The 13,059-nt window shown below is 48.7% G+C and overlaps 1 protein-coding gene across 6 annotated transcripts in view; it reads left to right on the top strand.

The window, feature by feature from the left end:
• Positions 1–12,976, top strand: part of PPARGC1B (PPARG coactivator 1 beta) — a 121,082-nt gene extending 108,106 nt beyond the window's left edge. For 5 of the 6 annotated variants that reach the window (XM_025292430.3, XM_025292431.3, XM_044947469.2 and 2 more), the window contains 3 exons: positions 607–728; positions 4,182–4,336; positions 5,504–12,976. In XM_025292430.3, coding sequence (XP_025148215.3) covers positions 607–728; positions 4,182–4,336; positions 5,504–5,604 — 378 coding nt within the window. In that variant the 3' untranslated portion in view covers positions 5,605–12,976. Of the gene's footprint in view, positions 1–606; positions 729–4,181; positions 4,337–5,503 lie in introns of those variants that run through there. The other variant, XR_003111343.3, reaches the window with a different exon arrangement.
• Positions 12,977–13,059: the final 83 nt, after the last annotated feature.

Here is a 13,059-nt window from a genome sequence, read left to right as displayed (position 1 = left end):
CAGAGAAATCCCAGGGCTGATCTCCTTCAGAATGGACCGGTTGGATCGCCTTGCAGTCCATGGGACTCTCAAGAGTCTTCTCCAACACCGCAGTTCAAAAGCATTGATTCTTCGGCGCTTACCCTGGCAAAACCAAAGCTAACGGCGGCTCCACATCCTTATGCCCCGGTCCCACCGTTGTCTCCCCACCCCCTCTGACCTGTAGCGACCTGGCCGCCAGTGCTCGCCCTCTAGCATCCTCAGCACCTCCCCCAGTGCCCGAAGAAGTCAGGCTCCAAACAAATACAGAAGCTACCCAGCGTGCAGTTACATTGGTAGTGGTGACTCCCTCTCCTGTCTCCGCCCAGTCTCCTCATTCCCTTCAAGTACGCAGTTGCTTCCTTTCAGGCCACCTCCCATCTGATGCTTAACAGCCCCCTCCTCCCATAAGGCAGGTCCTCTGGGATAGCGACTGTCACCGTCCTGTCGCTGACTCCAGTCCCAGCTGGTGTTGCTTGCTCAGCCGGGTGACATGGACTGGGGATGAGGACTCTGTGGGAGCCCGCAATCTAGGGCGCCCTAGGAAGCAACCCGAATGACAGGTCCCTCTGTGTCCCCCTCGGGCAGGGCGAAGGCCGCGTGGTGTACGTTCGAAATCTCTCCAGTGACATGAGCTCGCGAGAGTTGAAGAGGCGCTTCGAAGTGTTTGGCGAGATTGTGGAGTGCCAGGTGCTCACGAGAAGCAAGAGGTGAGTCAGGCTCTCACAGAAGAGGGGAGTTAGGGGTGTGCAGAGGTCCCAATTCAGGGCTCACCACATGAAGGTGCCCAAGAAGACTTCCAGGACAAACCTACCATTAGGTACAGGAGAAGGGGGGACCAGTAACAATTGTGCAGCCCAGGAATTGCCGCAAACGTGTACTGATATTCTGCTAAAGTGCGAGGCAACTTTCATGCATTGTCTTACTTCAGTTTTCCAACTTGTGTATGACGCATACAGCCTTACTGTTTCTATTGCTTTCCTTTCTGGATGGCGCAGATAAGTCAACTGAGCAGCTAGTTAGTGGCAGAGCCAGATCTGCAGCCCATGTGTCAGCTTCTGGTTTTCCATCCTAGAGTGGGTATGGGGCTGGCAAAAGCTGGTATGGTGGCTGAAGGCACACTTGCATTGCACTCTTGGCTGCAAACCCCATGTTATTCCATCCCTCCGTTCCTCTGCAGCTGCAGCCCTGTGTCCCACTCACCCAGAGAAGCAGTGCTTCATCTCTCTGGGAGATCTGTAAGAATAGGTTGCATATAAATGCACAACTTAGGTGTCAAAACTTCATCAGATTTGAAATAATTCTGAAGTATCTCCTGTTATTACTTGCAAACTGAGTTATTAAGGTTTTAAAATTCTAATTTAATAATGACTTAAAAACTTCAGTGAGAAAATAGTTTCTACATAAGAATCATTACACATCTCACATCCCTTATGATGGCTGTGGAAAAGTAACAAGTGAGGATGTGGAGAGACTGGAATCCCTGTGCACTATGGGTTGGAATGTAGTGGGTTGGCCAAAAAGTTCATTTGGGTTTTTCTAACCAATGTTATGGAAACCCAAATGAGCCAATAAAAGGTGCAACCACTATGGAAAATAGTATGAGGGTTCCTCATAAAATTAAACATAAAATTACCATTTGACCCAGCCATTCCTCTTCTGGGTATATAATCAGAAGAATTGAAAGCAAGATCTTGAAGAGATATTTGCACATACATGTTCATAGCACTGTTATTGTTATTCACAATATCCAAGAGTTGATAACAACTGAAGAAGAATAGATCAGCAAGATGTGTATGCATGCCATGGAATATTAGTCTTAAAAGGATGGGAATCAATCCTGTCCCATGCTACAGCATACATGGACCTTGAGGACATTATGCTGGGTGAAATCAGCCAGTCACAAAAGGACACATACTGTGTGATTCCACTCACATGAGGGATCTAAAGGAGTTAAACTCATAGACAGGGAAAGTAGAATGGTGGTGGCCAGGGGCTGGGAGAAGAGGATATAAGGCATTGTTGTTTAATGCGTTCAAAGTTTCAGTTTTGCAAGATGAAAAATTTCTGGAGATCCATCTTACAACAGTGTAAGTTAACACAATGTGGCCCTGGTGGTAAAGAATCCACCTGCCAGTGCAGGAGATGTAAGGGACATGGGTTCAAGCCCTGGGTTGGGAAGATCTGCTGGAGTAGGGAATGACAACCCAGACCAGTGTTCTTGCCTGGAAAATCCCATGAGCGGAGGAGCCTGGTGGGATACAGTCCATAGCGTCAAAAGGGTCAGACACGACTGAAGCAACTTAGCATGCATGTATATACTTAACACAACTGAACCATACACTGAAAAATAATAAAGGTGGTATATTTTATGATATGTATCTTTGTCATAATTTGTTTTAAAAAGTCATGACGCAAATTAAACTATTTATGTTCTGTGCAGTCTTCAGGATATCCCATGAAGGTAGCATGTAAAAACAAAGCAAGCAAATTAATCTCTAAAGAGATGGTGCAATTTGTTAAGATTTAAAAATTACTCAGGAGTCTCCGGAGAAGGCAATGGCACCTCACTCCAGTACTCTTGCCTGAAAATCCCATGGACGGAGGAGCCTGGTGGGCTACAGTCCATGGGGTCGCTAAGAGTTGGACATGACTTAGCAACTTCACTTTCACTTTTTACTTTCACGCATTGGAGAAGGAAATGGCAACCACTCCAGTGTTCTTGCCTGGAGAATCCCAGGGACGGGGGAGCCTGGTGGGCTCCTGTCTATGGGGTCACACAGAGTCGGACACGACTGAAGCGACTTAGCAGCAGCAGCAGGAGTCTCAGATATTTAGAGTCAGAGGGTTCCAGCCTTGGCCTGGTTCAGAGAGGTGTCAGGAAACGCAATTCAGTCAAGTGTTTGTGAGGCGGTCGAGGTCGGTAGACCTGTGCTGAGTGGTAGGATGGAGCTGTCCTTGAGGAGTCTGAGTAGCAGACTGATAGATCAGGATTCATTTGATTGTGGAACTGATGAGTGTAGATCTGACTTTAGGTCCCCTTTACGTTGGCATTCTTCTCAGGCAGGCTTCCCTCATGCTAGCAAAGTGGTTACCTCCAGCCGTAAGCATATCTCCTACCCAGGGAAGCAGGAGTTCCAGCAAAGATATGGCATGGAACCTTTGGGGTTCTGTTTTGGGTGACAGGTTCATGCTTGAACAATCACTATGGCCAAGGAGGGTCACTGTCTTGTGCCTTACCCTGGTGCCCTGAGCCCAGCTGAGCACCGGGTGGTATTGTCAGAGGGCAGGGAGAGAATGCTGAATAGGCAGGCGTGAAGGAGGAGGTGTATATGCAATATCAGCGATCTTAGGGAAGGTGAAGGACAGGTTAACAGCCAAAGAAGTGGCGGCTGAGGGGCTTCCCTGGTGGTCCACTGGTTAAGACTCCACCTTCCAATGCCGAGGACATGCATTCAGTCCCTGGTCAGGGAACTAAGATCCCATATGCCATGGGGGCAACTAAGCCTGTGTGCCACGACTAGAGACTCTATGTGCAGCTAGAGAATCTGCATGCCATGACTACTGAGCCCGTGTGCTCTAGAGCCCACGTGCTGCAAGAAGAGAAGCCCGAGTGCCACAGCTAGAGAAAGCCCACGCACTGCAACCAAGATTCAGCACAGCCTAAATAAATACATGAATATTTAATTTAAAACAAGAAGAAGAAGAAGTGACAGCTGAGGCTGACTTTGAAGGGCGTGGAGTGGTAGGGTGGAGCGTAGGTGTGGCCAATCCTGAAAAATGGGGATCATGAAGGAAATAGAGAGGACCATGAAGAGCCTCAGATTTCACAGCAGGGAGCCTGGGTTTGAGTCCCTGTTCTGCCCTCTGTCTTTGGGCAAATCCTGAACTCAGCCTGTTCCTCGTCCCAGAGGGAGAGATGACAGCAGTTCCTGGTCACAGGGGGTCTGAGAGCATGTGAGGCGATGGGTGGTGGCCAGCACTTATTAGTACTTTATTGCCAACCCAGTGACCGTCATCATGTCTATCGGGGAGCCGTGCGACACAGTCACGAGCCACTGACTCATGACTCATGGTTTCCCGCCCCTCACTGGGTAGCAGGTGGTCTGACAGTGTCCACCAGGCTAGCCCAGTAACATGCTCCCCCTTTCCTGTCCTTCCAGAGGCGAGAAGTATGGCTTCATCACCTACCGGAGTTCTGAGCACGCTGCCCTGTCCCTGAGGAACGGCGCCGCCCTGAGGAAGCGCAGCGAGCCCTCCTTCCAGCTGAGCTACGGGGGGCTCCGGCACTTCTGCTGGCCCCGCTATGCTGACTACGGTGAGTACGCAGGCCCTGTGCATCCTGCTCATGCCCAAAGCTCTGGGGCAGCGACCTCCTTTATTGAAACCTAAAGCCCCCTCTGGACACAGCTCCCATGCCCAGGCTGCCCTGTCATCGTTGCTAAGTCGTTGAGTCGTGTCCAACTTTTTGTGACCCCATGGAGTATAGCCCACCAGGCTCTCTGTCCACGAGGTTTCCCAGGCAGGGATACTGGAATGAGTTGCCATTTCCTTCTCTGGGGGATTGTCCTGACCCAGGGATTGAACCCATGTCTTCTGCATTGGCAGGCAGATTCTTTACCCCTGAGCCATGGGGGAAGACCAGGCTCCCCCATGCTGGTGGGAATAACTGGGCAGCCACTTGGCCTGGAGGCTGTCCTCTTGATTTCCTTCTGGCCTCTGGTCCATCTTGCCCTAGGCCAGGACTGGTACCAAAGAGATGAAGCCTCTCGTGGTCTCTTGGAAGGTCCAGTCTCGTGCTCGCAGCCAGGTGGCAGAACTATGGCTGCTGTCTCTTTGACCTCACAGGGCCGGCAGCCGCCCTGCCATCCATGGTGGCCCTGACAGGCAGCAGCCTTGTCCATTAACTGGGCCACAGTGAAACAATATTGTCACCATGCCCTCACCATCTGGGGGCAAATTGGTAAAGAAGGACAAGTACAATTTGGGAGAGAGCTCGTGGTAGGCCAGAGTCTGCTGCAGCCTCCAGAGTGCTGAGCGTCTGGATCTGAGCGTCAGGAGACCCTGGAGGCCCCTGACCAGGCAGTGCTCCTGACTTTGTGTCCCCTCTGGGGACCCAGTTCCCCAGCCACGCGCTGAGGACATCGTAGTTGTCTGCCTTATGTGACTTCTGCACTGGTTTCCTAAAGGGCAAGAAACCATTAGGGGAAGTAGAATTAGAGGCTGTTGGAGCAGGAAAGGAGCCCTGGGGGGAGGGCTGTGGTTCAGGCATCCCCAGCCTGCAACCAGGGCAGCCGAGCCCCCAAGACACCACCCACATGGCAGAGGTGGCCCGGAGGAGCGCAGAGCCACTGCCCACTGCTCTCTGAAACCTCAGGCCACCTCCGCTCCGTGGGGCTGACCCTGGTGGCAGATTTTCTGATTGGCAGGCTTTCTGAATCGCTCACTGCCTTCCCCTCTCACTGACTCCTCCACCCCCGCCCAGATTCTAATTCAGAAGAGGCCCTGCCTGCGTCAGTGAAAACCAAGTACGAAGCCATGGATTTTGACAGCTTACTGAAGGAGGCCCAGCAGAGCCTGCACTGATAACAGCCTTAACCTTCGAGGAATACCTCAATACCTCAGACAAGGCCCTTCCAAAATGTTTACGTTTTCAAAGAAATTAAGTATATGAGAAGGAGAGAGAGCGAGCGCGTGAGAGAGAGAGAGAGAAACTCGGAACTGCTGTCCTTTTAAAAAAAAAAAATCAATGTTTACATTGAACAAAGCTGCTTCTGTCTGTGAGTTTCCATGGTGTTGATGTTCCACTGCCACATTAGTGTCCTCGCTTCCGACGGTTGTCCTGGGTGTGCGCCAGATGCTTGGTCTGGCACCCACCTCCCCTTCCTCCCCGACTGACGTCCCCTCGTAGACGTGCAGCTGTGTTCACCATACCATTTCTCGTCTGTAGTGTGTGATGATGAAATTGTTACTCGTGAATAGAATCAGGATTATAAACTCATTTCTAATTGAAGAAAAAAAGTATATCCTTAAAATAATGTATTTATGGCTCAGATGTCCTGTGCCTGGGATTATTGTATTGCTTCCTTGATTTTGTTAACTATGCACTGTCATGAGGTGTTTGCCACTGACCTGCACTGCTCCCTTTACCAGAATGCCCCAGAAGTACTGGCGGCCGGAAGCCTGGTTACCAGGGAGGAGTGGCATGCAGCCACCATAAGGAGCGATGGGGAGAGGGCCTTTTCTGGGCCTGTTCTGCCAAGCGCTGCCATGTCTCTCATTGAGCAAGCTGGGGTTCGTTTACAGTCGGTGCCCAGCTCACACTTAGAGTTTGTGCCTGGATATGAGTGCGCAGATCCCCGCAGACCTTGGAAAGAAGGTGGGGTGAGCTGCATTATTCCCGTTTTCCAGGTGAGGCCAGCAGTGCCCCAGGAAGCAAAATGACTTGCCCAGGATTTCACGACCTGTGAGACTCTAGTGGCCCAGCCCAGGCCCCTCCTCCTGCCTTAGCTAGGGTAAAGAGGCAAAGTTGCAAGGACTGGTAGAAGTGGGTTCAACTGAAAAGTACAACAGTCTAGGCACCTCCGGGCTCATTTTGGGGGGCAAGTTGGCAGCTCCCTCGTCAATATCGGGCAAGTTCAGGCTTTGGCACCAGTCTTGATCCAAGGGGTCCTGAGGTGTGCTTATACCTATGGACACGCCATCAGAGCTTCAGGGACACACCTGGAGTGATACAGAGAGGTGATCTGGGAGCAGTCACCCTTTTGGGGCCAGCTACCACCTCATCCTCCTTCAGCTTGACTTCCCTTTTCTTCACCTGTGAAGTTGTTTGGGAGGCAGGGGTGATAGGGAGCAGGAGGGGATGTGAGGCGTGGGGATAGAGAAGACAATCTCCAAGCTCCTTTCCAACTTAGAAAACATTCTCATTGGGTTTTATTTTAAAGTTTGTGTTCTTGAGCGGTATCAAAGCCATGTCTACCTTGGATGTTCGGGAGGTGCCTTGGGGGCCATTTGTGAGGGGGAGCGTGGCTAGGCAGGGTAAGAGAGCACTGCTTCAGCTTCAGACAGAGTGGCTCTAACTTGATCTTTTTCACACATCAGAATTCCTTGGGGAGTTTTTGTATTTGAAAGAAAAAAGATCCTGCTGCTTAAAAAAGTTAGAACTTGGCTCATTTAACTAAACAAAGTAATATAATCTATTACTAATGCCAAGCCTTGTTCTTTGGCAATTGGTAGTTATGGGGTTTGGGTTTTCTATTTATGTTCTTAAGATTATAAAATACCTCAGTAGGTTAACTGGGCCAATAAACCTCTCCTGAGAGGTGAGCATACTTCAAGCCCACAGAGAAGGTTGGAGGAGACTGGCACTGGAAGAAGCAGGGGATCTGAGTTCCTGTGTATCAAGTCACTTCACCTCTCTGGACCCCAGTTTTCTTTTATGTGAAATGGACCAAGGAGGAGAATTAGGCAGGCTGATCTCTAAGGTCCCTGCCAGCTCTGACAGCTGTGGCTTCTAAGGTGGCATCTAGCAAGTACATGGCACACGGGCCACTATTTCCACATCCTTGGCCAGTTGCAGACATAACTAGTTGAGCACTGTACTCATGTTCTTTGAACTTGGTCATGCTCAACAATCCTCATCACAGTGCTCTGAGCAGTCATGACTAGTTGATCAGAGTTTAACCTATCTGACATCCTGGTGTAATCTTTGAAAGTTTTCTGTCATACAGAACCCCATGGTGGCCCGGTTTCATGCTGGCCCATCCCTCTCTGTCGTGTCCTGATCTATGAGAGAAAATTGCCCTTAAGCCATTTTTTGGCACAGGACTCCCAGTACTACTCTGACACAATCCCGCTTGGAGGTGGGGGCCAAGAGGAATAGTGGACAGGAATATGTTTGGAGAAGGCAGGGTTTATAAGGATAAACCAGAAAGGAGACTTTCCATGGCACGAGTCTGAACATTATAAATTCCCTTTATAGCTGTTCACTGCCTAGCACACAGTAGGCACACAGTAAATTATTATGGGATGGAATGGAATAGAATTTAAATCCACCTGATGCCTCCCCTAACTCCTGATTTGCACTAACAAGTAAACTGAAATTTCATCCTGTGGAAAAAATAGAAAGGAACTATACATTCAGAGTGGAGAGAGCTGCGTTGAGTACTGGCTTTGCCAAGAACTAACTCTGTGACTTAAATAAGTCAGAGTCCCTTCCTCTCCCTAAGTCTCTGTGCTAGGAGGGGTTGGACTAGAAGATCTCTAAGCCTCTCCTGTTTGCTTCTTCCCTGATTGCACTAGACCAGGGGTTCTACCATGGGCAGGTGGTACCTTAGGGTGAAAAAATGCAGATTTTTAGTGAAGGACAAGTCTCTTCCCTCTACTGGGTCAGCGGAAGCCACCCTTTCACTTCAGATTAATACAAGGCACTTGAAGGTGGTCAGACGCTGGCCCTTGAGCAGAGATTTGAGTTTAGTCCTGGGACATGATATGCTTAAGGTTGGGGCTGGGGCCTGCGGATGGGAGAGGGTGCCTGCCGAGGGCATCAAGCAGTTTCTTCTCACCATCCCATACGTAAAAGGATACAAGTTCTAAAGGTGACCAACCCTGCAGACAACCTCCATCCGAAGACTCATTCGGTGCTGTGTATTATTTACCAAGGAGACTCCAAGGTCTCTCCAGGAAAACCAGTCAACCTTGGTCTCTTTCCTACCAAATTAAGGAGTCCCCCAGAGGGAGCAGCTGCCACTGGCAACCATCTCACTGTAGCTGTGTCCTAGTATCTGCTCTCCGTCATGTTCACGTGTGATTGCCATGCAAGCTTACAGTAGACTGTGTTGGTAGCCGCCCACACAAGGCAGGTTGTACTGTCCATCTCTGTGCCGTGCTGGTGTTTTCCAAATATGTTCCATCTAAATGCTAAGTGGAATTCTTCCATCTCCTTCCTCAGTCGGTACAAGGCTGAATCAGAATCCTCACTCTCGGGGGCTCTGGTTAATGAAGGAAAATGCATCAAAGAGGTAAAGAATATGAGTGGATGGAGTGCAGCTAAGGCCCTGACCCTCTTCTCCCCATCACACCTTGACCCCCAATCAGAACACTGCTTTGAGGTATCAATACAAAGCACCAGCCAGGTGTCTGCAGCTGCTGTGAGCTCTCATAGCCCTGTGTGTGGAATGTGCTCAGGAGAGAGGCGGGGCTTTGGGAGCTCCAGGGTGGGAAGAGGAAGGGGTGGGGGATGCTCTGAACTGCAAAGACTCGGTACTCAGGTCCTTATGTGGGAAGAGATGCATAAGAAATCTGTCTTGCCTAAAGCCTGTGTTGATGTTTGGAGGGCGATTTCTTCTAGGCGTATGCAGTATGCACGCTTAGGGGACAGGGACAGCATGACAGTGCAGCCCTTCTGCATGGACAGCTTGAAACCCTATCCCAGGCCTCGGGTTCAGTTGCAATGACAGCCGAGCCCCCAGCTAGAGCGATGGGATGTCCCAGCTGTGAAGCAGAATCAACCCCAAAGAATTTGTTGATCTGACTCACTCATTCAAAACTGCAGTCTTTTCTTACCGTTTGTGATTTAGCAATTGTCCTCAGACATGACCAAGGAAAGAAGTTGAATGTATAGTAGCAAATAAAGTGAACCTAATGGTTTCAATGGCCAAAGAAGAGGGATCCTTCCCACTGGGGCAGAAGGAAACCTGTTAGTGCTTATGTGCAATATGTTTAAGCTGGGCCCCAAGTCCCTGAGATGTTTGCACACATAGATGGGCTCCAGAACTGTCTGCTGAGTCCAGGGGTACAGGGTAAATGGACGGAGAACGTGGGAGCTGGGAAACCTTTGTGCATAGAGATGCCCTTGGCTCAAAACAGACATAGAGCGGAGGGCCCCTGGGAGCCGGCTGTAGAATGCCCAGGAAGCAGGCAGAGGCTGACTTTGCATTAAACCAATAAAAGTACTTTGAGAAACCCATGACACTAAGCCTGGCTCCATGTTTCTACACTGGCAAACATGGCTCTCCCTGGGCGATGTGAGGTCCTCTCCTAGGCATTGGGACAGGGGCCAGGAAAGGGGCTGGTGAGGGAGGAAGGCGGAGATGCCTTCATAGACATCAGCCGAGGGAGAGCCCATCCTAGGGCCAGTCCTAAAAATGGAGCAATGCTTTTTGATCTGGTACCTATTTTTGTTAAAAAAAAAAAAAAATGAAGACAGCGCAGCCAATTGAAATGGGTTTGCAGAGCCAATCACTTACCTATAAGCCATCTAAAAGTGAGAAACCCAATGTTTCTTACTTGCTATGTGATCTTGGGCCTCTGTTTCCTCATTTACAGATGGGAATGAGTATTGGATGGGCTGAGTGCTAAAGTCCCTTTCACCTCTGATGGGCTGAGATTCCCATCCTGGAGCACCAGGAAGCCATCATTAACTCATGAAACCAATTCCATTCTCCGGCTGTGCCCAGCTCATGTTCAGGGTGAGAGTTCTCTGCAAGGTTACCAACCAGCAGGGAATTCAAATCCACATGGTCCTGGCCGAGTTACCTTATATGAGGAGGCCAGCTCCCCAGGACAGATCTAAGCCATAGTTTCTGGTGGGGATGGTGAGAAGTTAAACCCCAGCTTGGCTGGGTGGTGATGTCAGATCTCATATTAGCTTTGTCATCGTCCCCACCAAACAGCTTTCAATCTGAATGTTGTGACCTCTTGGCTGTTTCTCTCTTGCTGTCAGGCAATACTAGCAATACACTTGTTTTTGCAAAACAGCTTAACTTAGGTACTTTTCACACATTTGTTTCAAATGATTGTAAAACATACGGGGCAACAGGAGGCATGGATCACACTGCATATGTTTAGGGCAGCTTTTGTTTTTTGTTTCTTTAATGGTATAGCAGTGGTAGCTGAGGCTCTGAGATTTTGTGGGGCAGATTTTCAGAAAACTCCGTTTCATCAGAATGTCTTGCACATTCAGAAGCAGCACAGAAATCCAACTGCCCAAACTGGGGGCTCGGAGAATAGGGTTTTGTAGGTGGTCAGTCCCTGGGCTGTTCAATAACACCTCCAAAAGGTGTTTTATAGCCAGGACCCCCTCTGTGCTGTATGTTTTGTCAAAGGATCCTCCAGATCTCCCCTTTGCCAGCCTCGCTCATGGGTGACTTTTGAAGGGATTGGTCAGCTTCCACCTCAGCACTTTGCCTTATCAATGTCTAGTCGCCATCTAGTGGCCGAAGACTGTATCCACCAGCTACCCAGATAGAAGGCAAATAAAGCCTTTCGACCACCTTGCAGTCCAACACCAATGTTGGGAATGAAATGCAAGGACATGAGCGAACTGTCTGTGTGTTTAGAGCCCAGTGTAACACCAGTCAGAAGCCCCAGAAGCAACCACTCAGACTGAAAAATAGCTCTCCTGAGGGCAGCGGAAACACGAGTGGACCTGGCCCAAGTGCCAAGGAGGGGTTTACTGTAACTGCAATACCGGCAGCCCAGCTGCTGACCTTGTTAAGTGAACCTCTGCTAGGTGGCCCCCACTGGACCCTCAGGACAAGCAGAGAGGTTGCGCGTGAGGATTTTGTGGGGGGCCTGGCCGTGGCCTTTGATATGGTCTACCGAATAGCCAAACAGCTTTTGTTTGCTTGTTTTGTATTTTGTATTTTAAAATCTTGTCAGATGTTTTTGTGTTAGGAATAAAAAGTCATAAACTACTCCCAACTTTGTTTCTTGAGGAATGTTCTGATTCCAACAGAAAGAGGTTGGAAATCTCAAGGGGTGTGTGGTCAGGGTGGTCAGTGGACCACTTGGATTTCCAAATGGTTTCAGTGGAAGATGACCATCCAGAAGTCTGACTTGGGGCAGTCTGCTCCGGAAATTCACACCCACCCCCTTCACCTCCTTGTGCTGTGATATTAGCATTAGCATTGGCTTGGAGCATCTGCTTCTTCCAGAGGTGGCTGCTAATGAAACCAACCCAAGATTCCTCCCCCGCCCACCCCAGGTTTCTAAAGAGATGGTGTCTGTAGCTAGCCTTAATTGACTGGGCAAGGTGGTCCCTATGGTCCCTTCCAGCATTTCCAAATCTTGGACTCAAATCCTTTTCTCTTGGTGTGATCATGCAGCCTAGAGAATTCTGAGCAATAGGAAGCCAGGGCTTTCCCCGGCTCTGTAACAGGGTCAAACCAGGGAATGGCTCACCTTGTGAGGTTTGGGTATCCCCAGGGGTACTACCGTAGGGGGCATTATTATTAGGAAGCTCAACAAGGTAACTACAGCCTGGGGTGCGTGAGTGCAAGGCTGTGTGTGTGTGTGTGTGTGTCTGCACGTGTGCACGCCTATGTTTGTGTGTGTGTGTGTGGAATTACATTGATGCATTTCTTGAGAAAGGTGCAAGAATTTCACCTACACAGAGGGACACATCTGCTTTGTTATTTATAATAGAAAGCTAAATTTTAATTTTTTAAAGGACACTGCTAATGATTGAGAATCGAGTTTTTAGTTTTGCTATTTTTTTTAATTGGTAGAGGATTTTTTATATATTTTTTCCATTTTGTTGGGTTGTGTCCTTATTTATATAAATACTTTATCCGTGAGAGGCAAGGAAGAAAACTTCTTTGCTTTTAATTATTGTGGTTGTCATCGTCCCTATTTTATTTCTGGTGTGATTTATCTGTTTTACCTTCTAAATGAGAAAATGTTTTCCTGTATTTGTACATTGTCAGATTCTATAGTTTCATAGATAATTTAACCAAATTGCTCTATGTATTATTATTCTGTGAGTATAAAGTTCTATTTTAATGTCTGTAAATACTTCAGAACTGGCTTCTTTTCTCAAACTCCACTGTGGAGTTATTGTTTACATCACAAAAACTGTAGAATCTCTATGCTCATGTACTGTAAATAGTGAAGTGATCTGCTTATAAATAAACTTAACAAATACACTATGGAGATTAAAAAGAAAATACCACCCACAGCTCTGCCCAGGTGTGTCTTTCTTTATTGGGTCCTGTGTGCTTGTTGAGGGTTACTCTGGCTACTAAGGAGGAAAAGGCTTCT

This window comes from Bubalus bubalis, chromosome 9 (assembly GCF_019923935.1).
Source record: "Bubalus bubalis isolate 160015118507 breed Murrah chromosome 9, NDDB_SH_1, whole genome shotgun sequence".
Taxonomy (NCBI): domain Eukaryota; kingdom Metazoa; phylum Chordata; class Mammalia; order Artiodactyla; family Bovidae; genus Bubalus; species Bubalus bubalis.
Note: the sequence above shows the minus strand (reverse complement) of the source record. Positions and strands in the feature narration are given on the sequence as shown.